Below are 27,695 nucleotides of genomic sequence, written 5' to 3'. Positions count from 1 at the left end.
TGACAACGACATTTTGTTTTCTCTTCAGGGTGATTACAGCGTTGAGTAAACATATAAACAAACATGGTATTCCAAAACACTTGCGAAAAGAAAAAACAAAATGAAAATAAGCTTGAAAAACAACATGTAACTCCTATTTAATCAAGTAGCTTGCAATTTCAAAAAAGTTGCTGATCATTACTTTGAAGGAATAAAACTCGTCAAACTAGAAATACACTTGATCATAATAGTAAGTCTCTGCAGGTTTTTCTTCACCGTTTCCGTCATGGAAGTGAATGACTGACTTGTACTTAATGCGACAACGTACAATCAACAGCTCAGCCAGCGACTGAATGGCCAAACCCATAACAAAACATCTTCCGCCAGGTACAGTTAACTTCCTGTCATCAAATATACTAGAATTACTCTTTTAATCAAGGTTGATGTACAATCGCAACTTCTCGGGCCTTTCCGGCAGGCTCGGAAAAACACATAGAATGTATTATCTAGGCGTCCATGACAACCCCCCTTTTTATAAATCTTAATATAAATACAACACATTTTACGATCTGTTGAGATGTAAGCAAGACTTCAATAAAGTAAATGATATACCCTAAAATATAACACAGAAGCGACTTATAAGGCTGTCTAGCCGATACTTATTTTAATGGGAAGCGACTCCATTTTGTATAAAATTCTAACATCCGGTAATGTTAATACATTCGAGGTGTTTTTCCGAGCCTGCTGGAAAGGCCCGAGAAGCTGCGATTGGGTAGATGTATAATCCTTTGCAATCTAATAATATCAGTTGCTTGTTCTGGGCTTTCCTAATTACAATATAACTTCTATCAACAAAACACAGAAAATCAAAACTATCATGTGTTGATTCTTCTCTCTTAAGGTCGTATCTAAAGTTTTTCGCTTTCAGTAACTCCGTTCTCGTTCACGACTTGAATGCTAGCCTCGGTGGCAATTGTTTTTGTTTCGAGGGCTGACTCCTGGGAGTCACTCAGTGTTGCCTTACAGAGTTTGTCAATAACCACCGCTCCAACGATGATTGTCATAGTATTACTTGTTGTCCGGATACGATCACTGCAAAAGATTCTAAAAGTGTATTTGGGAACAGTTGATTGTCCGAGTTACAATGCTTTCCTTAAACCTCTTTTTATAAAACTCACAATTTTTTCAATCAAAATAGTGATCATGAGAAACTTGATACTCAGTGGAACTGATAGAAAACAATTTTTTTCTTGATGCGCTCACTATTCCCCTCTCTTTATGCTTATTTTCTCTCTCTCTCTCTCTCTCTCTCTCTCTCTCTCTCTCTCTCTCTCTCTCTCTCTCTCTCTCTCTCTCTCTCTCTCTCTCTCTCTTAAAAAAACACTCATGTAACTTTGTCAAGGCCTCTACAGTCTCCAATTATCTAGAGTATCTTATATTTTACATAAATGTATGTATGAAGTTAAAATTAATAGAAAAGGTAAAAATTATCATGACTCACTTGTACCATTCCAAAGCCATAAGTAAACCGATGTTGTGAACCTGAACGTCCAAAGACGATAAAACAACAAGTATGGAAACGATGCTGGCGCTAGGTACAGACGGAACCGCTAGAGAGCCGACAGCTGACAGCAACCTACAGCAACAAACAGTTGATAATTATAGGGAAGCAACAGATGACAGCAACCTACAGCACAAACAGTTTTTAATGATAGAGAACCAACTGATGACAGCAACCTACAGCACAAACAGTTGACACTGACAGGGAACCAACAGAGGACAGCAACCTACAGCAACAAACAGTTGATAATGATAGGGAACCAACAGATGACAGCAACCTACAACAACAAACAGTTGTTAATGATAGGGAACAAACCGATGACAGCAACCTACACCAACGAACAACTGATAATGATAGAGAACGAACAGATGACAGCAACCTACAGCAACAAACAGTTGACACTGACAGGGAACCAACAGATGACAGCAACCTACAGCAACAAACAGTTGATGATGATAGGAAACCAACCGATGACAGCAACCTACAGCAACAAACAGTTGTTAATGATAGGGAACCAAACAATGACAGCAACCTACAGCGCAAACAGTTGGTATTGATAGGGAACCAACAGAAGACAGCAACTTACAGCAACAAACAGTTGATAATGATAGGGAACCAACAGATGACAGCAACCTACAGCAACAAACAGTTGTTAATGATAGGGAACAAACCGATGACAGCAACCTACACCAACGAACAACTGATAATGATAGAAAACGAACAGATGACAGCAACCTACAGCAACAAACAGTTGACACTGACAGGGAACCAACAGATGACAGCAACCTACAGCAACAAACAGTTGATGATGATAGGAAACCAACCGATGACAGCAACCTACAGCAACACACAGTTGTTAATGATAGGGAACCAAACGATGACAGCAACCTACAGCAACAAACAGTTGATATTGATAGGGAACCAACAGAAGACAGCAACTTACAGCAACAAACAGTTGATAATGATATGGAGCCAACAGATGACAGCAACCTTTTGCAACAAACAATTGATAATGATACATATAGGTAACCAACAGAGGACAGCAACCTACAGCAACAAACAGTTGATAATGATAGGGAATCAACAGATTACAGCAACCTACAACAACATACAGTTGATAATGATAGAGAAACAACAGATGACAGAACCTAAAACAACAAACAACTGAAAGTGACAGAAAACCAATAGTTCACAGCAATATTCAACGAAAAAATATTGACAATGTTAGAGAGCTGACAGCTGATAGCAACCTACAACTACAAACAATTGACAGTGACAGAGAACTGACAGCAACATACATCAACAAAAAGATGATAGTGATAGTTGACAAAAGTTGACAACAAACTTCAAAAGCTGGGCAGTATAACTGGTAAAGAGGTATTGACAAAACCAGTTGACAGTAATCTTAACAAGAGGCCCATGGGCCACATCGCTCACCTGAGGAACAATAGATATGATAAAATCAGCTTAATGGAGTCATAATACAAACAATCTGGACAATGTGCAATAATACATGTAGATCCTGTATAAATAACATCCATTTTTCCCGCTGGATATTCTTATGTTTATAATCATTAGTCCCTTTTCTAACAGGATGATTTTATAGTCATATCACATGTTGAGTATTGCAGTCCTCAAAAAGATCCTTTACAATTGTTTATATATGGGATATTAAGCTACATCAAACTCTGAACCTTCTTGTGAGGCCGAAGAATTGTCCTGGAACCAAAGTCTTAACAATTATAAAGAAACATCTGGCTGATTAGTTTCTGAGAAGAAGATTTCAAAAGATTTACTCTATATATTCCTATGTAAAACTTTAACAACCCCCCCCCCCAAAATGTGGCCTCACCCTACCCCCAGGGATCATGTTTTCACAACTTTGAATCTACACTACCTGAGGATACTTCCACACAAGTTTCAGCTTTCCTGGCAGATTAGTTTCTGAGAAGATGTTTAAATATTTACTCTATAAATTCCTATGTAAAACTTCGACCCCCCATTGTGCCGCACCCTACCCCCAGGGATCATGATTTTCACAACTTTGAATCTACACTGCCTGAGGATGCTTCCACACGAGTTCCAGCTTTCCTGGCTGATTAGTTTCTGAGAAGATGTTCAAAGATTTACTCTATATATTCCTATGTAAAACTTCGACCCCCCCCCCATTGTGGCCCCACCCTACCCCTGGGGGTCATGATTTTCACAACTTTGAATTTGCACTACCTGAGGATGCTTCCACACAAGTTTCAGCTTTCCTGGCTGATTAGTTTCTGAGAAGACAATTTTTAAAGATTTACTATAAATTCCAATGTAAAACTTTAACACCCCCCCCCAATGTGGCCTCACCCTACCCCCAGGGATCATGATTTTCACTACTTTGAATCTACACTGCCTGAGGATGCTTCCACACAAGTTTCAGCTTTCCTGGCTGATAAGTTTCTGAGAAGAAGAATTTTAAAGATTTACTCTATATATTCCTATGTAAAACTTCGACCCCCCATTGTGGCTCCACCCTACCCCTGGGGGTTATGATTTTCACAACTTTAAATCTACACTACCTGAGAATGCTTCTACACAAGTGTCGTCTTTCTTGGCTGATTAGTTTCTGAGAAGACGATTTTTAAAGAATTACTCTATATATTCCTATGTAAAACTTCGACCACCCCATTGTGGCCCCACCCAACCCCTGGGGGTCATGAAATTCACAACTTTGAATCTACACTACCTGAGATAACTTCCACACAAGTTTCTTCAGCTTTCCTGGCTGATTAGTTTCTGAGAAGAAGATTTGTAAAGATTTACTCTATATATTCCTATGTAAAACTTCGACCCCCCATTGTGGCCCCACCCTAAATCCAGGGGTCATGAATTTCACAACTTTGAATTTACACTACCTGAGAATGCTTCCGCACAACTTTCAGCTTTCCTGGCTGATAAGTTTCTGAGAAGAAGATTTTTAAAAATTTACTCTATATATTCCTATGTAAAACTTCAACCTCCATTGTGGCCCCACCCTACCCCTGGGGGTCATGATTTTCACAACTTTAAATCTACACTACCTTAGGATTGTTCCACGCAAGTTTCAGCTTTCCTGGCTTATTAGTTTCTGAGAAGAAGATTTTAAAGATTTACTCTATATATAAATTCCTATGTTAAACTTCGACTTGTGGCTCCACCCTACCCCTGGGGGTCATGATTTTCACAACTTTAAATCTACACTACCTGAGGATACTTCCACACAAGTTTCTTCAGCTTTCCTGGCTGATTAGTTTCTGAGAAGAAGATTTTTAAAGATTTACTCTATATATTCCTATGTAAAACTTCGACCCCCATTGTGGCCTCACCCTACCCCCAGGGGTCATGGCTTTCACAACTTTAAATCTACACTACCTGAGGATACTTCCACACAAGTTTCTTCAGCTTTCCTGGCTGATTAGTTTCTGAGAAGAAGATTTTTAAAGATTTACTCTATATATTCCTATGTAAAACTTTGACCCCCCATTGTGGCCCCGCCCTACCCCTGGGGGTCATGAATTTCACAACTTTGAATTTACACTACCTGAGGATGCTGCCACACAAGTTTCAACCTCTCCTGGCTGATCAGTTTCTGAGAAGAAGATTTTTAAAGATTTACTCTATATATTCCTATGTAAAACTTCGACCCTTATTGTGGCCCCACCCTACTCCCGGGGGTCATGATTTTCACAACTTTTAATTTGCACTACCTAAGGATGCTTCCACGCAAGTTTCAGCTTTCCTGGCTGATTAGTTTCTGAGAAGAAGATTTTTAAAGATTTACTCTATATATTCCTATGTAAAACTTTGACCCCCCATTGTGGCCCCACCCTACATCCAGGGGTCATGAATTTCACAACTTTGAATTAACACTACCTGAGAATGCTTCCACACAAATTTCAGCTTTCCTGGCTGATAAGTTTCTGAGAAGAAGATTTTTTATAATTTACTCTATATATTCCTATGTAAAACTTCGACCTCCATTGTGCCCCACCCTACCCCTGAGGGTCATGATTTTCACAAATTTAAATCTACACTACCTGAGAATTCTTCCACGCAAGTTTCAGCTTTCCTTGCTGATTAGTTTCTGAGAAGAAGATTTTTAAAGATTTACTCTATAAATTCCTATGTAAAACTTCGACCCCTATTGTGGCCCCACCCTACCCCCGGGGGTCATGATTTTTACAACTTTTCATTTACACTACCTGAGGATGCTTCCACACGAGTTTCAGCTTTCCTGGCTGATTAGTTTCTGAGAAGACGATTTATATATATCTATCTATATATTCCTATGTCAAACTTTTACCACCCCATTGTGGCCCCGCCCTACCCCTGGGGGTCATGAATATCACAACTTTGAATTTACACTACCTGAGGATGCTTCCATACAAGTTTCAGCATTCCTGGCTGATTAGTTTCTGAGAAGATTTTTAAAGATTTACTCTATATATTCCTATGTAAAACTTCGACCCCCCATTATGGCCCCGCCCTACCCTTGGGGGTCTTGATTTTCACAACTTTGAATTTACACTACCTGAGGATGCTTCCACACACATTTCAACTTTCCTGGCTGATTAGTTTCTGAGAAGAAGATTTTTAAAGATTTACTCTATATATTCCTATGTAAAACTTCGACCCCCCATTGTGGCCCCGCCCTACTCCTGGGGGTCATGATTTTCACAACTTTGAATCTACACTACCTGAGGATGCTTCCACACAAGGTTCAGCTTTCCTGGCTGATTAATTTCTGAGAAGACGATTTTTAAAGATTTACTCTATATATTCCTATGTAAAACTTTGACCCCCCATTGTGGCCCCGCCCTACCCCTGGGGGTCATGAATTTCACAACTTTGAATCTACACTACCTGAGGATGCTTCCACACAAGTTTCAACTTTCCTGGCTGATTAGTTTCTGAGAAGAAGATTTTTAAAGATTTACTCTATATATTCCTATGTAAAACTTTGACCCCCCCATTGTGGCCCCACCCTACCTCCGGGGGTCATGAATTTCACAACTTTGAATCTACATTACCTGAGAATGCTTCCACAAAACTTTCAGCTTTCCTGGCTTTCTGGTTCTTGAGAAGAAGATTTTTGAAAATTTCTCGAAATGTTTCATTAATTTCTAATTATCTCCCCTTGAAAACGAGTGAGACCCTTAATTTTCACAACTTTGAATCCCCTTTACCTAAGAATGATTTGTGCCAAGTTTGGTTGAAATTGGCCCAGTAGTTCTTGAGAAGATGTTGAAAATGTGAAAAGTTTACGGACAGACGGGCAGACAGACAGACGGACAGACGGACGACAGACAAAATGTGATCAGAATAGCTCACTTGAGCTTTCAGCTCAGGTGAGCTAAAAACTGCATGGTAAATGATGGTGTACAGTTAAAAAGAAGAACATGTAAATAGCTATAGACAGTAGCTGTTGACAATAAACTGTCAGAACTATCCATCTAATAAACCTAAAACAGATTTTGTTAATATTTTGGGTTATTGAGGGGAACCATGGGGATAGGATCCATATACATGTATACTGGTACTTAATTATTAATTAAACTTCATATTCATCTTTGATTACAACATCTTGGTTATAATCGATTGGTAAGTCAAATTATCATATAATTATTTTCCTCGTTGAGATATGCACTTTCCAGCTGCCTACCCTATCAGCAGTATATTGGAGACACCTAGTGGCATGCCCTCTAATTGAACCATAAAGAGGGCCGATAAACAGATGAATAAACAGCTTCCCATTCGTTCAAGGGTGGCTCCAACTGGCACCAGAAAATTAGAAATCCTTGAGTCCACGTGTAGCTTTACGTCCAGAATCCTCAGCATTTCCGGAATGCCAATGGCTCTACCAAGCAAGAGAAAATAACTGAAGTTGGTTTGCGGTCTCTTATTATGAAGAATATCAAAACATATTGCTGGACTTAGTTATAAACAACTTATATGTTTCGAATTCAATTTAAAAAAAAAAAAAGATTTATGATTTATATGTGTAGAACTTTGCATATGATAAAACAGCTAAAAATGTGAACTTTACATGCATGTGCCATATATTATTTGGACATGGCTAATCACATTTTGTAGTAAGATGGCGCTCACGTGCTTGGGGGCCCAAATACCGTCAGCCAGGGTCGGAGACAGACAGCAAGGAAGAACAGAGGGTTCTTCCTGGTTGCAATGAAATATGTTATAGGGATGAGGACCAGCTGATGGAAGACGATCCCGACAGAATGCGCCAGTACGAACATTCCAAGGCTGCTAAACACTGAGGCAATGTCGGACGCCTTCAAAATGGCGGCCGCAATCAGACTGGCGACTCCAACGGGCGTCAACCTTTATAGGATAGAAAGAGAGAACTGGACTTACATGTACAGTTTTTATATTGTATAGAATTTCACAAGAATCTTAAATGCAAACTTAAAAGATGTATCACTAGAGGGTAATAACTAAAGACAAGCTTAAGGCAAACTTTCACGTCATAGTACCTGGTTCTTGTATGAGAAAATTTACCCAATCAAAATTTGATATTTTTAGTCACACAGGGAATTCAGATGACATTTCCTTTGCATTCGAGCTATTATTATAAATGTTTGTAATGCTTGTAGATTAGATAAAGATATAACATGAGACTCTAGAGGTCATATTAACTCAATTAATATTTTCTGATTTTCCCTATGATAACCATTAAAATGTTTCAGATCTCGCTCCAAATTATTTGGGTTTCAAAACCATTCCTTTGGGAAAATCTTTTGCGACGAAAAATTTTATCTGCTGAACGAAAACACTTGTAAAAGTCTCACTGTAAGCTTGTAGGTGGAATAATGCAAAGAACAATAGATGAGTCAGTGGAGTTTAATCATTCAAGTATGTTTATTGTTCCTCAACAAAGCTAAACCCTACATCATTTATTGCTCCTTCAAAAATCAGAAATTAAATATATTGATAACTTACCAAATAATCCAATTTAAAAGATGGATGACAATAATTGATATCGTCTCGAAAAAGTCTGTAAAAGGTTTGGCACGTGTCCCGATTTTGCTTGCAGATATACCAAACAGAGTACAGGCAATAATAAGTCCTAAAGAAAATTAACATCGATTTAAGCATATGAACGGCTAGGAGAATTTCTAGTTGATTTACATGTATCTCTGAGGACTCACCCAAAATGTTGAGGCCGGCTGTGGAGGACACAGATTTGTCGGTGACCGTGACTGTACTGTTAGTCCCGTTCTTCAGTACTATGTGAGCAGAGTGAGAGTAAGTTGTCTGAGTCTGAAAATAGGAACGTATCTGTATCAAACTGCCTGTTTGCAGGTGCAGTTATCTTTAAAGTTTATAGAAGCTTGTTGCGAAGAAAAGTCATTGTGGAATTTTGCAAAGACAAGTCATTGTGACATTATTTTATAGCATTGTATATATACTGCCCAAAAAAGATTTAAAACAAAACATTCTGATTTTCATACCAGGAAAGATAACGAAAATTAAATTCAGGTTAATTCGGAGCATGAATTTAAATTATGTTTGTTTTTATGTCCTTACCTTTTGAAAACATGCTGTAATCAAGTTATCAGGGAAAAGATTTCTAGAAGGAAAAATAAATGATATAATAAAAAATAAATATTTAAAAAATGACAACGGTCTCGATAAAAATGGAATTCCTTTATGTGTGTACCTGTGATTAGTGAATAAATCCTTTACCTGATCATGTCTGCAAACATGTCGCTTGTTTTTATGTCCGTGTGAATGGTGTCAACATTGTCAGAACTAGGAACCTCGATATCTTTTCCTACATGTATGTGAAGAGCAAAGTAGTCGAAAAATATGACGTAACATTCTATTTTTTTCTTTCAAGAGAATGGTAATTCTATAATGTTGGTGAAAAGACGTTTTCTCATTCGGGCAAAACATAATTTCATTGGAATAAAATATAATAATTCTGTTTTCATTGATATTCGATGTAACTCTCATCCTCAAAGCTATACATCGTTAAAAACTGTTAACAAATAAGCAACTTTATTTACAGAAATGCAGCATGTTTAACAATTGACAATGTAAAAATAATGAAACTTGAATATCAATATCAATATAACAATAACAATATCTTTTGTGACGAATTTATATTTCTTATGAAAATATGTTACTAAGAATGCCTCTAAATGTTACTAAAGTGTGTTTTTCGTTAAATCTAATATAATAAGGTTATTGTTAACTAAAAAAATGTACATTTTTTTAACGAAAAAACCCGTATTTTTGTGACCACATTATCACACAAACTTGCCTGTAGATTATTGTACACCCCCTTTTTTTATACAAGCCACTTGCGCCTTGTGTACATTTACATGTATTATCAGTAATGTTGAAAGAAATTCATTTTAATACATTTTTCTAATGACTTTTGTTTCGATTGTTAATTTTGCTAAGTTAACTTAAATCTAAAGAATTGCTGAAAGTACAATATTGTGCTTGATTTATAACGATTTTTATTATTTATTTTTGGCACATACATACACAGTACGTACCAGGCTGAATGATTAAGAAGACAACGACTGCTATGATGGCACCGATGGAGTTAGTAATTATGATATAACTCAGCGACAGGCCGCTGATGCGTCCGTTCGATTTAGGATCCATGGAAGCTGTGCCTAATTAACGCAATAAACAAAGTGGTCAGGGGATGTTAATGATTGACATGTAATACATGTAGTACATGTAATACTTACATCAAACTATGATATATCACTGACAAGAGTCCGATTTTGGATCCATGAGAAATATCCCATTGTATAATATATAGTGATTAATAGAAAACCTACATAAATGAACAGTGCGCGGATCTGGGGGGGGGTGTAATTTTTCCACAGGAAAAAATCAAATTTCTTAAATTCATATAATCAAAATGCCTCGGACCCCCCAAAAACTTAAATATCCCTCAGATCCCCCCCCCCCCCGGGGAAAAATTCTTGATTTGCGCATGTGTACACATATTTACAAATTGTAGTGCAATGGAGACGTAAACTATATTGCATAAAAATAAACTTTTATCTAGACGGCACAATTCCTTCATGAATAGAGTTTTTGACAATAGAATACACCTAAACTACTGAAGTATCTGGTCCTTCAACCTCAAGAGTAGTAATCTTTTAGGTGTACTTTTTCAAGTTACTGTACATCATATCATGGTACATGTATTACATTCATATATGTGGCACTTTTCAAGTTTCTTGAGTACGAGCCCGCTTTCAACATAAGATTATAAATATCTGATTGTAAAGAATTCTCCGTAGAAGGGCATGCTTTTATACATATATAGTTACACTTCTAGTTTACCTGTTATGATGGTAGAGACGACAAGGGGAAGAATTGTCATTTTCAGCATCCGCATGTAGATCTCGCCAGGTAGTCCTAAAATAATATACTAATATATTCTATATAAACATGTTTAAAATGTAAGGAAACTGTAAAGGAAAAGTATGGTAAATTCAGGAACGAAGCATCTTTTTTTGGAGAATGCAAAATGCTTTCGGGAAAATAAAATTAACATCAAAATAGAAGTTTAAGATACTTTGCTACCCCCCCCCCCCCCCAATCCCGCACCAACGGATTAGGATTTTAAAGATTGCAGAATAAGTATTATTTGTTTGGCTTAAAAAAAGGTGGTAGATGCCTGTGAATTCAACATCTTGCTGTCACGTTTAAATCATATATAACCTTCAATCCCCCCCCCCCTTTTCTAATAAAAAAATGTACTTGGATGGAAATGTCACTGTACCTATCATGTAGCTGCAGGGACGACCAGGGCGCTAAACTTCCTTACATTGAAAACGTTTCAATTTACGGCGCACAAAAATGGATTAACCTTATTTCCACACAGATTCTGTGAAGATAATTAGTACATGTACCATAAAGTGCTTCAGACAGTTTATTACTGACGTCCTTGCTCTACTTGCCTCATATACTAACCGACATCGGAGAATCGAGAGTCGTAATGTTTACATGTAAACAAATTAAACTACATTACTTCACTTTACAGTGCTGGTGTTGTGTTTAAAACATTAAAGTAAAGTGATGATATCAGTAGAAAAATGTCCGAGGAATTTGTTGGGAATTTAAAATTTAAATTGTACAGAACTTGTTCGGAAATATAATTAATCAGTCCAAAACTAGAGCAAATTTCTGTGCTTCATAAATTGCAACTTTTTATTAACGTTTAAAAGTTTTTTTTTTTAACTTTGCATGGAACTGTAGCTCTCATCAGGTCATCCATCCGAATCTTTTAAGACCGGGAGCTACAGACCTCTAGCCACATGTCATGTTACCTGTATTTAGTTTATGATGGTGGCGACAAGGATGATGTTGATGATAACGACGACAACTTACCAATCCATGTCAAGGCGTCACTTGATGGTTCCACCACCCTCAGTCCAAAGCCGAAAGCAAACCCCACCCCTACACCAATCAACACACTGATAATAAGGCTATTCCGCGACAAAAAATCGTAGCAAGTCGAGCTCTTTTCTGTCATGTTACTGCGCTTTGACCTCCGTAAATTAGAGATTATAAAATGAGCTTATACATGTATAGCTATATATCCTTCACAACCAAAACATGTATAGTTTAAGATATGCACTATCCATCAATCAAATGCTATCATCCAAGTAAACACGATTTGTAGGGGACAGGGGTTCGGAATTGTGAAGGTCAGACCGCTTTGGTTTAGATAAGTAATCGAAGAGAAGGGATTGAATTTTTCTCCTGTATTGGTAAACAGAAGTTTTACAGTGGAGCCGTTTTTAAAAAGAGTTATATCGTCCATGCGCGGATCAACAGTGGAGTCAAAGGAGGGGGTCCAGAACACCCCCCCCCCCTAAAAAATGCAAATTTATTAAATTCCAACAATAGAAAGGAAAAAAAATAGACTCGGAACCTCCTTAATCTTTTTTTTATTTTGATCCGCACACGTTTTACTTTGCGCCAAATTATCTAACGAGTAATATTTCAGTCTCATGAAGAAAAATTAAAGAAGGAAAGATATGGATACAGAAGTTTATGCATTATAATAGTATGCCGAATGTATTCTGTTTCATATGTCAGTTTTGGACGATTTTAGGCGAAAATACGCATAACTGTCATAGAAATACAAATACAGTCCATATAGGGAAAACAATCAGCCTTTATTGACATGTCGTCTCTTTTACCATGAAAAACAAAACCGATTTCTTACAGAAATTTATAATAGGAAAATTAACTTGACACATTATCATCTCCCTTAAATTTTGAACGTTATTATCAGAGCACAGTCATTCATGTCAATTTAAATGCAAAATCTTCGTAGATTTTTCTATTTAAAACCTTTTTCAACATGACAGAATAGTAGGCGTATCAAATGAAAATCATTGGATTTTGTTCATTCTTGTAAATAAATTATATCGATTTAACGATAATTGTATATTATGAAAACCGAATAATTTAAGAAAATATGCTGCGGGGATATCATGGGATAGAGTATAATTATTTCATTTTAGTTAATTGCAGTCAATGATGAAAATGACTGGGTGTATTTGTTTGCTATCTTCAGAGTTGGACCTGAATATCTCCAGCAGATCTTCATTGTCTACCTGCTATTTGGAAAGCAGACAATGCATGGAGATCTACCGGAGAACGAGCAAATTAGGATTACTCTTGCAGCTCTCCAATCGACCAAACGAATACACCCATATTTTTTTATGTGGCTATGGAGACGAAGGAAAGATAACTCCCGCAGTTTTGCCCTCAATCAACTCTAAGGCAACTCCAACTCAATCCTGCTACTAAAAGTAATGATGTACTTACGAACGAACATCGTATGCCCATCTTTCTAATACCTACTCGTACATTTTCTGGACTTGTAATCTCATGTACAATACAATCTCAATCAGGCCCCAAAGACAAAATTACATCTGTGATTTGTAACATCCTCGGAACAAATTGCTTTCAAATGATTAAAAAAATCATCTGATCAGAAAATTTTGACTATCAATTCAACTACGATCTCATTTAGCATATTCTGTTTTGAAATGTCCAAGCATTAATTAAGTAATAGATAATTCAAATTATTTTTTTTTTCAATTATTTATAATCTTTGAAATTCATCCATTGCTAATGCAAGTAAAAATGGGTCTCTATAGAGGATCATAGTTATTCCCTATCTTTTATGACAAACGACGTCATGAAAGTATCATTTATCATCAGAAAATTTTAAAGCATGGGCATTTGAGATAATAATATTACATTTCATGTGATACAATTATTCTTTTGTCAGCAAAACCAAGAATAAATCTCGTTCTTTAATAAGGTAACCCTCTTACTTGCAAATCTTATAAAACAATTTTTCAATATTCGGTTAATATGGACAGTACATGTAAGTGTTATGAAGCATTGAATTCAATTTGATTGCGTTGAACCGATGAAAACACTACCCCTTTTTGTGTGAGAGAGAGAGAGAGAGAGAGAGAGAGAGAGAGAGAGAGAGAGAGAGAGAGAGAGAGAGAGAGAGTTTAACAGCCTTTTTTAATACTTCTCCAATAATTAATTTTGGATCCGCACCTGACCTAGTAGCATCAATAGTGAAACAGACTACAATGTATATTAGTTTGTAAAGAATTTTCCTTGAAAATGCCACAATATATTAAGTGTTTACGAAACAGCCATACATTTAAAAAAAAAGCATAGTATTGCACACCAAAAGCATCAAACATAAGTATGATTTTATCAAGTAACCCGATGTTTATATTTTCAAGTTTAACCACGTGGAGAGTGGTTGAACACGAACGATAACTTTTGAGAATATTATCCGAACACTCATACTTCCGCTCAAAATTTCACAGGAAGTGAACAAATCTCGGGTTAGTCTTGTGAACTTTCATTCGAGCACCTCTGGATTTATTACATGCTCAGCAACAATAAAGAAAACATTCCGAACACATTCTCAGGGGTGTTTTTGATTGGTTATATTTCATATCTGACGGGAAGTGTGTTGTTTGTTTATAAGACGTAACTGACCAATGTGGTCACCCATTTGACAATCGTGTTGCATCGTACTTAGTGAGTGCATCAAACCACGGTAATGCTCTATAATAATTTGTTTTATTTTTTCATTATCTTAGGCCTATTAATAGTTTTTGAAGTATCAGAAGAGAAGAAATTTATTTGAGAGATTAAATATTCTTATAAGTATGGCACGCCGCTATGGTCTACTAAGTGATTTAACATGATTTTCTTAAAGATTTGATGTTTCCTTTAAGGCCCATGTTATAATTCTGCCAGAATTCTTTGATTGAACAAATGACAGAATGTGACTCGCCAGTAGATGTTAACATTATACAATTTGAGTAAAATTGTTTATTAATCGAAGAAGGTATGTTATTAAAAATATTGTTTATGAAGTTTATAATTCAATTTTAAAAAATGAAGGATCTAAGAACTTTTGTAATATTTAAAAACTACATGACTGTGCTATAAGTAACTTAAAAGTAAATTAATAAGTTATGCATGGTTAGTTATCTACCTATATAAGTCACTTCCTAAAAAATAAACAGCTGATAAAACCACGCCCTACAGTCGAACCCTCAACCAAGAGTCCTTAACTCCACAAAAACCATGATGCTCAAGAAAGTTATGTTTTAGACCATGGCATGAAAAGGTAAATCGAGCATTTACGCACACTCACTAAATAAAATAAAACAAGAATTCCTTTTAAAGGAATTATCGGCATGCACATGTAAATAAATATCATTGGTCAGGTCTGATAACGTAATATAATAAAATACGACAGCATTACGCTTGATTTCCAAAATAGCAAGGCATAAATAAGCTTTACTTTTAGTAGACAAATTTTACTTTCGGTAAATATTTTTACGCATATGTGATTTAGAATTATTGAAAATTGTATGAACTTTACGAATATCTTCTTCTCAAAAGTCAATCAGACAGAAAATCTGTACTTCCTCCGGTAGTATTGATTCAAATTGTTCAAATCATGATCTCCAGGAGTAGGGTGGGGCCACTTTGGGAGGTAGAATTTTTAGATAGGAGTATATAGCAAAATATCTTTAAAGAGACATAGACCCAATTTGAGCTAAAAATCATCACATTTTATTTTTTATTCATATTTCACGAATGATTTATATCGGTATTCTTAATGCTACATCAAAATTTGAAAGTCAAATATCGAGTTACAAGCAAAATAAGGGGATTGAATTTTTCGTTTCGTAAACAATCATTGAATATTGTCACTGTTTTAAATAACATAATTGTGTGTTGTGTTGGTGTAAGTTTTAATGACATGTTGCTTTCTTTTGTTGATAATATTATTTATGAACTTATGAACACTATTTGTAAACAACTATAAGACTCGAGCTTTGTTTACATAACAATAAATTCTTACACCTGTATCTCACTTGTAACTTGACTTCTAACCTTCAAATTTTGGTCAATTATTAACATTGCACAATTGAACTATTTATTACATAAAAATAGAAAATAAAATTTTTGATCTGAAATCGGGTCTAGGCCCCTTTTAAAATTAAATTCCTAAAAACGATTAGGCAGAAAACCTTTAATTTGTGTGAAAGCATTCTCAGGTAGGTGTAGATTCAAGCTTGTTCAAAATTACGATCTATTTTCCTTATATGATCGCCAATTTTCTTATAAGTAAATTAAAAAAAAAAAAATTTAAACGATGGAGGAGGAGGGGGGGGGGCAACTCTATAAAAAGTCATTTTTTTATATGTAAGTTTAAGAAAAATGTCTGCTGCAAACAAAGAGGAAATAAACTGCAATGAACATTATGTTAAAATCTTTATTATTCAACAACATTGTATCTGAGATAAATTCTACTTGTAAATAAATAAAAAATCTTATAAATCATGAATAATGAAAATTTACTGGAAAAGGGGTGTTTTATTTTATTTTGCATTCAAATTTATTTACGTTACGTTGCTACTTTTATTGATTTATCATAATTCATTATTTGATCGCCCCAACGGTCGCAAAACATACTAATCATTTATAGTTATTATTTTTAACTTGAATATAAGTTATTGATCCTCAGGTAGAAAATATGACTTTTGATCGTTTGTCAATTATGCAAGGTGTAATGTGATTTTTAAAAACATTTTTACCAGTTTACAAATTTATATTTTGATTTTGATAGATCGTTCGACAATTAAGAAAAGTGTAAATGAGAGGGTTTTTTTATTTTAAGCAAAAATAAATGCAAGGTTTTTTTTTTTATATTAAATATTTAAATTATATAATATTAATATTAATATTTGACTCCCTGGATGAAATCTAAATTTTAAAAACCTTATTGCAAATTTATAGGACAGCCCCAATCATATCCCAAGATATGACGTAGCTACTCTAAAAGTTGTAATAGGAGTTCGGGGAACCATACTTTTTGGGGGAAGTAAGGAACGCCTCAATTGCCTTATGTAGATAATCTTCATAATATGATGATACTTCAACATTATATGCTGATACTTTAACATTACATGATGGTACTTTAACATTACATGCTGATACTTTAACATTACATGATGGTACTTCAACATTATATGCTGATACTTTAACATTACATGATGGTACTCTAACATTACATGATGGTACTTTAACATTACATGATGGTACTTTAACATTCTGTTTCAGAGATTGATCAGATTGAACTAAGGTCCACTTAAACTATTTTAGATCGAGATACTCAACAAATGCTACTATTTGATTAAGTGTTGTCTTAAATGGGTCATTTTAAATTTTAAAGAATGGCTGCATTGTGAATTCATATGGGCTCAGCGCATAAAATTCAGGGGGTACCAGAAGTCCTTCAGGGAATTTTGGTCTAAAAATGTGCATTCAAAACCCAATCTTTTGGCGCTTAGTCAGAGCGAACAGCTATTTTTTTTTAAAAAAAGCACCTAAACAAATACTTCTGTCATTCATGTTACATGTAGATTGGACTTATGGGGATTAATGGGTTCTCCCTGGAGATCCACGTGAAAAAGTATGGTTTTCGAGGGGTGTCAATTTCAACTGTTATCCTCCCAAACAGGCATTATGTATTTTGTTATACTGAATGTAAACATCACTGCTTTTAGATAGGAATAATGTGAATTCTAAGGCGAACCGTACGCGCATGATTTTCGCGCATGTAACAATTCGTAACGCTGAGGGTAATAGAACAGATTATGAACTGCGTCTAAACCAATCAGATTTCAGTATTTAACATGAAAGTATAACAACATATAATGAAGTATCAGCATGTAATGTTGAACTATCAGCACGTAATGTTAAAGTACCATCATGTTATGTTAAAGTATCAGCATGTAATGTAAAAGTATCAGCACGTAATGTTAAAGTACCATCATGTAATGTTGAAGTATCAGCATATAATGTTAAAGTACCATCATGTAATGTTGAAGTATCAGCACGTAATGTTAAAGTACCATCACGTAATGTTAAAGTACCATCACGTAATGTTAAAGTACCATCATGTAATGTTAAAGTACCATCATGTAATGTTGAAGTATCAGCACGTAATGTTAAAGTACCATCATGTAACGTTGAAGTATCATCATATTATGAAGATTACCTACATGAGGCAGTTGAGGCGTTCCATAGGGAAGTATTGGACTTTTTTCATGTATCAATTCTATGTGTATTTCTATCACGTTGTTTTAACATGTCAACAATAGGTGACAAAAATAAAATAAAATAAAACAGACTACAGTGTATAAAGACGGCTTTAAGTAAGTTACACTCATTAACATACAATAAAAATATATCAGGAATAAAAGCAATGCGCCAGATAATTTTGCCAGTGTCAAGGTGGCATTTTTGCACTCGTCTAAGTTGCACGTATAGTCATTTCATATCTTTTACAATTTTATGCTATGCTAGGGTTTTTAGGTCCCCTGAACCGAAGGTTCAAGTGGGCTTTTCTGATCACCCGTTGTCCGTCCGTCCGTCTGTAAACTTTACACATTTTCGACTTCTTTTCTAAAACCACTAGGCCAAATTTAACCAATTTGTTGCAAAGCATCCTTATGGAAAGAAGATGATGAACTGTTAAAATAAAGGGCACAACCCTTTTTAAAAGGGAGATAAATGCGAAACAGTGAGTATAGGGCGTGTGTCTTTAAAAATCTTCTCAAGAACCACTGCACCAGAAATGCCAAAATTTACACAAAAGCTTGGACATGTATATAAAGTGAAGATTCTAAATTGTAAAAATCTTGACTCTCGGACCAAAACTGGGGTCCCAGGCAGGGTTCAAAGTTTAACATAGAAATGCATATGAAACATCATTTAATAATCTTCTTTTCAAGAACCACTGCACCAGAAAAGCCAATATTTATATAAAAGATTGTATATATAGTGAAGATTCTAAATTGTTAAAATTGTGACCCCCGGACAAAAAGTGTAGTTCCAGGAGGGGTTCAAAATTTAACACATATAGGAAAATGTTTACAAATCTTCTTCTCAAGAACTATAATGCAACAATTTTTGATACAACTATGTATTAGTATGCATACATCCTAAACTAATGTAGATTCTAGTTTGTAAAAATCGTGACTCCCGGACAAATACTGAGGCACCAAGAGGGGTTCAAAATTTAACATTTTTGAAAAATATATAGGAAACGTTTAAAATTGTTCTTCTCGAGAACAACAATGTTACAGCTTGTGGAATTACTATGCATGCATCCCTGGCTTATTTAGATTCTTAATTGGTAAAATCGTGACCCCCGGACTAATACTGGGGCCCCATTAGAGGTCAAAGTTTAATATAGAAATGTATACATGTAGGTAACATGTTAAAAATTCTTCTTCTCGAGAACTACAATGCTACAATTTGTGAGATTACTATGCATACAACCTTGGATTATGTAGATTCGATAGTTCTAAAATAGTGACCCCTGGCCTGGATTAATACTTGGGGACCCAAGATGGGTTAAAATTTTTATGAAGAAGTATAAAATGTTTAAAATCCTCTTTTCGAGAACTACAATGCTTCAATCTGTCAGATAAGTACGTAAGCATCCTTAAATAGTGTAGATTCTAAATTATAAAAGCCGTGACCCTCGATCTAATACTGGAGCCCCAAGAGGTGTTCAAAGTTTACAATGAAATGTAGAGGGGAAATGTTTATCTTTTTCTAGAGAACTACAATACTTCAACTTGTGAGATAACTATGCAAGCATCCTTAAATAATGTAGATTCCATAAAGCTTTGGCACTGGACTAATACTGGAGCTCCAAGAGGGGTTTAAAGTTTAACATAAAAACATATATGGAAAATGTTTTTAAAAAGTTTTCTCGAGAACTATAATGCTAAAGTTTGTGAGATTACTATGCCGGGATTCTCAAATATAGTGTAAATTCTAAATTGTTAAAGCCAACCATAAACCTCGGACCAATACTTGGATTCCAGAAAGGGGTTCAAAGTTTAAAATAGAAATAGCATATGCTACGAAATGTTACAAGGAACTGCTGTTCAGTTGAGCGATATGGCCCATGGGCCTCTTGTTAATTTCTTATTTTAATGATATGCTATCTGACAGGTGAGATTTTTACCTTTAAAAAATAAATTCCTACTGGAAAATAATTCTTCCATAAAAAAACAAAACGGTTTTCCTATTGGATATTTGGAATTTCGTACCGAATTATAGGAACTTCTTATAGGAATTTAAATTCCGATAGGATTTGAAAAAACCCTAAAAATATTTTAAAATCCTATAGGAGATCTAAATTTCCTATAGGAAAACTACCTGTCAGAATCAAATTATTGCAGGTAATGCTTTTCTCCTATAATAGTAAATATATACATGTATCCCACAGGGTTTTTAGAAAATTTTATACGATTTTTAATATTTTTCTGTAGGAAAATATCTCAATTGGTAGGTGAGATATTAATGAGAAATGTTTCATTTTATATATATGGATTTCTACGAAAATGTATCAATGCCACCGTGGCACTAGCATCCGGCTCAGTGTTCAATGTATAATATAAATGGAGCAGATGGCTGTTACTTGCAATAAGTGATACACATGTATTTAAGCATACACGATTGAACTTGTTTTGAAATATCGTGCCACCTTTGTTGTAATGACCACTGCACTCTATGAAAAGACAACTCGGTCGATCACGTTAACTTCAACCAGTTGTAGGTAATTAAAAACAGCTGTGCTTGGAAATTGATTTAAATTCTTTAGAAATTAGAAAAAGCTGTGGTTAAATAGATTTTTTCTATCGATGAACGGAATTTTTTTTAAACATTGAAAATACCCGAGTGCTTCCGAGAGAATTCTGCACGAATTATCTATTTCCTGTCGGTGGTCATCTACAACGCATCTACAGCGCAGTGTCAAATTACGCGGGATTGCTACATGTATTTAAGGATATTAACCACATAAAGGAGGATTTAATTTCATCCTTTTTAGTAAGGCGATTGTATGTTCATTTTACATCTTTTATTCAACTTTCGGTTTAAATTTGTATTGTATTCAATCTAAGCAGTGCCGGTTACTAGGATGACGTATAAAAATACTTAATAAAACACAAAAGCATTGGAAATACTTTATTATTATATTCCTTCGATTAATTAACGAACAAGTTCGTGCTGTATTCATACACAATTTGATGAGTAAGCCATGATTTATAGAGAAGAATTCTTAAATTTCAGTTTTACCTTCCTCTCTGACCTCATTTCTAGCGGATATCATGTCCGTCTCAAAAAGGTAAGTTTTTCGTATAATCTGAAAATGCTCTAAACAATCGGACGCTTTTGAAATGCCAAATAATTTCAAAACATGCATAATACAATCATTGAACTACTATATATCAGATTATTTACTTTGGTTATAACAATTTGGTCAATTGTTGGTTCGATGATCGCTATTTCTCTTCTTTCTTTAGGTGAAAAAAAACCCCTCCAGACGACAAATCTAATGAGTTTGGGAATATTTATATGTAAACATTTCCGAATAAATCCTTCCTGAAAACGCAGCACAATTTGATAAGCTCTTATTGTTTTCCATTTCATTATGATTTGTCATCCAAGCATGTTATTTCCATCTATAAATCAGCACATCATATAACGAATCGCATTTAAATGTCGTGATACTACAGAACATGGGAGTTGTTTAAAGATAGTTTCGTGACTCAAAATCAGCTTGACAACCTCTGTCGGCGTTTCTTTTGTTAATGCTCTTTTTGAAGAATTAACACAATTTAAGAATAACCTTTTACAAAAAATCGATAGGTTTTTGTTTACTTTAAAAAAAACCTATAAACGATTTTTACAACAGTTCGGAGTGAAGCCGCATTTAAATCAGTTCATCGTTAGGTTAAGAATAGAATCAGTATATCGTTTGGTTTACAACAAAATAAATACAGAAAGACCAACAATGTTTTATTTTTTTGCACCTATTTTGCCTGCTGACATATTAACCTTGCACGACTTAACTTATCATGTATGTAGTGTTTAGTATGGTGTCATATTTCTGTCTTGTTGTAAATTTTGAATTTGCTGGGTGGGTGTTAATACAAAATCGAGAGTTGTCATGTTGTAATTTTTGTATTAATACCTACCCAGAAAATCTAAAATTTACAACAAGACAGAAATATGCCACTATACCAAACACTTTAATGAAATGCAAGATTTGATAGTAAAAGAAATGCATATATTCATACGAAAACAGATTTTTGTTTTTTTAAACTGGTGATAATTTTAAAAATGAAGAATTGTCAGTGTTTGTATGACTTACGCTCGAAAGGTTAAAAAAAGGGGAGAAAATACTTATAGATAAATAGTGAGTTTAGCTGGAGATGGTGTAATATAAATGTGTAAAGCCTACGCCCGATTTTTAATCTTAATTGAATTTACTTTTGAATAATTATCAGACGAAGTTACATTACTATCGTATATTGAAATTATTAATAAAACAAACGAGTAAATTTTATAAAATGTAAATCTTTCATATGAAATACAAAAATATGTTTCGTTAAATTGTACGTTTGTCCAAACCTCCATAAATCAACAGTACTGAATAGGCAGATACTTAATAAAGTTAATTGAAATTAATTTCAGTCGGATACGATAGTCGGAAGAGAACTTTCGCCACTCAATTTAAGCGTATATGTTGTCTACAGAAATCGTCCTGACCCAAAGGATTGTGGGTCCCCACAATGGCTTACATGTAACCCTTGACGTACTATAGGACCCCCATAGCGGTATTACAAATGATTTTGGCCCAAACCTTCTTTACTATTACACACAAACGCATTACTTTTAAATTCCAAAGTAAATAATAATTAATAATAGTTACTGTAATAATAATATAATTAATATTAATAATGTTTGCCTTGTCAAATCAATATAAGGAATATTTTGATGTTAAATTTCCTTTTTTGCAAATATTGGAACACTACGTTAAGTTGATGGAAATAATATTCGACAAAATCTGACCATAAAATTATTCATTTGATGTAAACCAAAAATGTTTTGTCGTTTACAATTAAAATTGAAGTTCAGAAAAACGCGATTTCAAATTAAATGGTACATTGACTTAGTAGTCCAACATTTCTTTTTTTTTCTTTTGAGTTGGCTCACATTTGCAGTATCGGATGAATGCATTTTAATGTTAGATTTCTTACTTGTCCACTTCATTCATCACACACAGGGTTATCTTGCAAACGCGCAGTAAGAAGCCTGATCTTCCATCGTAGTCTGACTCATCCATAAACTCCATTACATGTAACTGGGATAGTTTTCTTTGAAATCTGAGGAGACAGAGGACATTTTTATAAATTTTATACTTTATGATAACTAGAAACACCCCGGCTAATACCGTTTTCATATTAATGAATTCTAATATTAAAAAATATAAATCTTTCAAACATGAAAACTCGTTTATTTTTTTTTTTTAAAGTTTAAAAGAAATATATTGAAAAAAATCCCGAGTAACTCTTTATCATTTTGCCAGATTTTAACAAGGGAAACTAATAAGGTCACTATTTCCCGTTTTCTACTTTGGCGATGAGTCTTCCATTCTTCACTTACTTCATCGTAAATCATCTTAATTCATCCTGATTATCTGTGATACAGTGGCCAGTTGTGAGTGCTATTTTCAGTTCAATTGTCTTTAACTTGTGCAAACAGGCTCATCACAGGAATTGTGATCACGTTCCTTCTTTAAATTACTTTAACCGAAAATAACTATATCTCTGTCTCCTATGTATACTTAAATATTTAAACGAAAAATTTAAATACATGCGTCAGTCACGAAACTATAAAAATTACCGATCTGAAAATAAATAAATTTTGAGAATTTAAATGAGCAGATTGAATCTCGAAAAACAAACAATCACACAAACAAACAAACAAACGAAAACATCCCCATCCGAACAAATAAAAGCTGTTCACAGTCACTCACAATTTAATATCACACAAATTACTGAGTCCTTTTTATGCTGGTCAGCACATAAGTCAAATGCTAAAAATCATAAGGTGTTTTTGATGTGTCTAACGTGTAGATAAATACATGTACGCTGATAAATGGATATAAAATTAATCAGGTTTATATCAACTCATAACATTCCTTTATTTTCAATTTCAGTTTTCCAACAAAGTCATCAAAGATTCTCGTTCTCGCTTTTTTAACGATTTTAGCATACCTTGTGTTTACAACCAACAATGGTTCAAATGTTATTCCTCCACGCATTCTTCCAAAGAAACAGCATACTTTTGATTCAAAGGTTTTTTCAAATGTTATTCCTCCACGCATTCTTCCAAAGAAGCAACATACTTTTGATATAAAGGTTGCTAACAGATACAAGAAATATTTGCGACCGTTCACGCCTGGATTAGATAAAAATTGTGTTTTAACTTTGCCCAGAAAATATGTCGGGGAAGAGGACATGCCAATAATAATTCCTCCGGAAAGTGAAATGAAGTCACTTTCTCTTGACGCCATTGCCTGTATTTATCATCGTTACGTCACATCACTTCAAACTCAGTGCGCCTCCATGGACCGTGTAGGTGAAATACAGCGAAAGGGATGGTACATTTGCGCCGACCCGACTTATGTTCCGCGCAAACCATGTACAACATTTTTGTCTAACAATATTTTTCCTGAAAACATGTTCTCTGGAGATTTAAAATTAAGATACGGTTGTGACATATACAAGACCCCACTGTGGTTGAAAACATCGTTAAAGTCTTGGAAAAATGAAACGAATATACCTATAAATGACGTTATCGATATACTTATATTAAGTATTAATGGCATATCAAACTTACCACTTATTGATCATATTGTAAATGAGAAATCCATAAGTCAAGTACGACAACTACTGTTGGAGTTACACTTTAACCCAAGTCACATGAGTATCGAGGACTACGCCCAGGTCTTACTTCGCTTAAAGAAGCTACACAAATATGGATTCAGAATAGTGTGGTTTGACCGAATTTTCCAATGTGCCACTCCGAAATTTAATAAGTGTTACGCGGTATATTTTGTGCAAGAAAGTTTTAAAGATAAGACAAAGAATTTGGAGGTAGTGAATTTGCCATCAGTTGAAGAAATTAAAGGAATGGAGAGCACAAAAAGTTCAGATTTGTACTTCAAGTATCTTCAAACAACCCAAATATTCTGTCAGAATATATTTAGAATGGGACAGATTGTAGATGGTGGATGGGATGTTTGTCATGATCATATGGTAAAATACACTCAACCATGTATAGTATACTCGTTCGGTGTGTCAGGTGACTTAACCTTTGATGACGAAGTTTCAGAAACATACCATTGCGATGTGTTTTCTTTTGACCCAACAACTGTCTTCCCGACCCACCAGCACGGACCAAACGTTTGGTTCTATAGAATAGGAATAGGAAATCAGCACGAAAAGTTCAAAGCTGGCTATGTCGCACCACTGCAGGAACTTCGAGAAATGCATAACCACACATCTTCTCCAATTGCTATTCTCAAAATCGATGTTGAAGGTGCGGAGTGGCCAAGTTTACCTAATATGATTGAAACACGCCAGCTTGAAGATGTTGCACAATTGTATTTGGAATTTCATGGTCAAGGAGACAAAGAAAATGAACTAGTTGTGTTGAAAATGTTGTATGATGCTGGGTTCCGCATTTTTTGGTTCCATCCTAACCCTAATTGCCTTTATGATAAAAAGATTCGAACACGCTCAAGATGTATGGAAGTATATTTCATAAACACTAGTCTCAAAAAGAAGGTTTGAATGAAAGAGTTGTATGAAGAATAAATATTTTGATGTTATAAAGAAGACAAAATTAAAATACTTTTTAAAGAAACAGTTTGTTTATCTCATATTTTAAATTGATGGAGATTGATTTAATTTTTTAAAGAAAATTTCATTTTTTCCAGAGATGTTACATGTAGGAAATACGTTTGAGGTGTGTTCGGGCTCTGACTGTTCCAATTGTTTGTTATAATTGCTTAAGCATTTTGTGTCTGTAAATCCGGAACGGAAAAATATATGGCATTATATGTTTTTGCATCGGTATGAAATATTTACAACGCAATAAGTTATAGAATGCTATTTTGGCAACTATGAAGGACGAATATGTGATATATATTTAAATCTAAAATTTGAAAACAAATCTCCGAAATATCTTTCATCAGCCTTCAAACAAAATTTATTAAATTAATATGACTGACAGTGGACATGTATATCTGGGGCCCGTTTCACAAAGATTTCCTAAGATGTTTCCTAAGATAGAACTTAAGATATGCCTAAGTTATAACTAAGGAAGTTCCTAAGATTTGTCATAGCTGTTTCACAAAACTTTCTTAGCATATCGCAGTTGACTTATCTTAAGATACAATGTAAGCCACTTTCATATCATATTGGTAATTCTAAATTGATACCGTTTATCTAAATTCTTTAAATTTCAATATGACACGAATGTATATATACTTTTTCAATGAATGTAAAAATCTATTCCCTTATTCACCTAGAAACATCTTAGAAAAAAAAAAGTAAAACGTGTAAAGAGAATGTAAATAGTGTAGTGTCTATGTACATGCACTAAAATTTTGTATGATATTTTTACATTCACATGCATAAAAGAGTATAGATCAAAATTACGTAATAAATTCGTATAGTTTATTTTTTTTTATTCGAGAGAATGGATCGTACTATATTTTTTAGCTATATATGGGTCATTATCAAAATATGCAGACTTTTGAAAAATGTAAAGCATGAGAAAATTATTGCTGAAAAAATTACTTTGATCGCAAAAAACACATTTAACAAACAATGAAGTATAACATCTAAAAATTTGCAAACATTGGAATCTACCATTTAGCTGATAATTAGACTAAAATGTAATGAACTGTAAAAATTTGGTCAGTGGTGTAACAGGCATATAGTATAGTAAATAATTCTTAAATAAAATAAAATAATTCTTTTAAAATGATGGACATAAAGTTTATATCAACAAACTTCATTTAAAGTTATCAGAATTAGATAACAGAAAATATTTGACACATTTACATAGTGACCAACATAACATTTGAGACAAAGTCTTGATGTTACTCAACAAATTTTTAATTTGAGCATTAAAAAGAACACAACTGGATTTTTCTTTTAATGGAGCATAAAAAAGACATTACTATAAATGCACTGGTGTTTTCAAATATACATGTATCATTGCCAGTTAACTTTATTTGGAGAAAAATGTACATGTTACACCACTGATTATTATGTTTTACCACTGACTTAAAGTTACACCAATGACCTAGCAATAATAAATAAGAGATAAGCGCATTAAATTTTGTAAAATAAACTAATCTCTATTTTTGATTGCATTTAAAACATGATAAATTTGATCTTAAATAAAAGTTTTCGTACCTCATTCTTTCATAATCTGAAGAGAGATACACTGTTACACCACTTATAATCAGTGTTACACCACTGACACAAAAACGGCATGTAGATGTTTTTTTACACGAATTCACTCATTCTTTGATGTTATATATCATACTTTTGGCATCCACACACTTTTATCTACCTTGTATCGAGTTCGAACTTTCTTTGGCTCATCAATCTCA

General features: G+C 34.3%; 2 protein-coding genes across 4 annotated transcripts; one reads left to right on the top strand and one right to left on the bottom strand.

The window, feature by feature from the left end:
* On the bottom strand, window positions 1–12,138 carry LOC128190717 (excitatory amino acid transporter-like). Its single transcript, XM_052862861.1, has 11 exons — window positions 11,948–12,138; window positions 10,898–10,972; window positions 10,090–10,212; window positions 9,269–9,356; window positions 9,110–9,152; window positions 8,731–8,842; window positions 8,522–8,648; window positions 7,670–7,903; window positions 7,224–7,418; window positions 1,481–1,615; window positions 1–1,071 (listed from the first exon to the last, which is right to left on the bottom strand). Exons 1-11 carry the CDS (start codon window positions 12,090–12,092, stop codon window positions 888–890), a joined length of 1,461 nt encoding a protein of 486 aa, XP_052718821.1. The 5' UTR covers window positions 12,093–12,138; the 3' UTR covers window positions 1–887.
* A 2,512-nt stretch (window positions 12,139–14,650) lies between these two features.
* On the top strand, window positions 14,651–26,309 carry LOC128190780 (uncharacterized). Of its 3 annotated transcripts, none has more exons than XM_052862972.1 (3): window positions 14,651–14,669; window positions 21,287–21,341; window positions 24,222–26,309. In XM_052862972.1, the coding sequence occupies exons 2-3, from the start codon at window positions 21,325–21,327 to the stop codon at window positions 25,858–25,860; spliced, it is 1,656 nt and encodes a 551-aa protein (XP_052718932.1). In that variant the 5' UTR covers window positions 14,651–14,669; window positions 21,287–21,324; the 3' UTR covers window positions 25,861–26,309. The 3 variants fall into 3 exon arrangements, with proteins under 3 accessions (XP_052718932.1, XP_052718930.1, XP_052718931.1); XM_052862970.1 differs by lacking the exon at window positions 14,651–14,669 and adding an exon at window positions 20,690–21,043; XM_052862971.1 differs by lacking the exon at window positions 14,651–14,669 and adding an exon at window positions 20,690–21,054.
* The last annotated feature ends 1,386 nt before the right edge of the window (window positions 26,310–27,695 follow it).

Source organism: Crassostrea angulata, chromosome 6 (genome assembly GCF_025612915.1).
Source record: "Crassostrea angulata isolate pt1a10 chromosome 6, ASM2561291v2, whole genome shotgun sequence".
Lineage (NCBI taxonomy): Eukaryota > Metazoa > Mollusca > Bivalvia > Ostreida > Ostreidae > Magallana > Magallana angulata.
Note: the sequence above shows the minus strand (reverse complement) of the source record. Positions and strands in the feature narration are given on the sequence as shown.

What these genes read in the sequence shown, in the direction of transcription:
- LOC128190717 (XM_052862861.1), bottom strand. Translation starts at nt 12,092, where the DNA reads ATGACAGAAAAGAGCTCGACTTGCTACGATTTTTTGTCGCGGAATAGC. An exon ending in CGTCTCTACCATCATAACAG is followed by an intron (nt 10,213 to 10,897) that starts GTAAACTAGAAG and finishes TGCGTTAATTAG; the next exon opens with GCACAGCTTCCATGGATCCT. An exon ending in TCCAATATACTGCTGATAGG is followed by an intron (nt 1,616 to 7,223) that starts GTAGGCAGCTGG and finishes TTGTTGCTGTAG; the next exon opens with GTTGCTGTCAGCTGTCGGCT.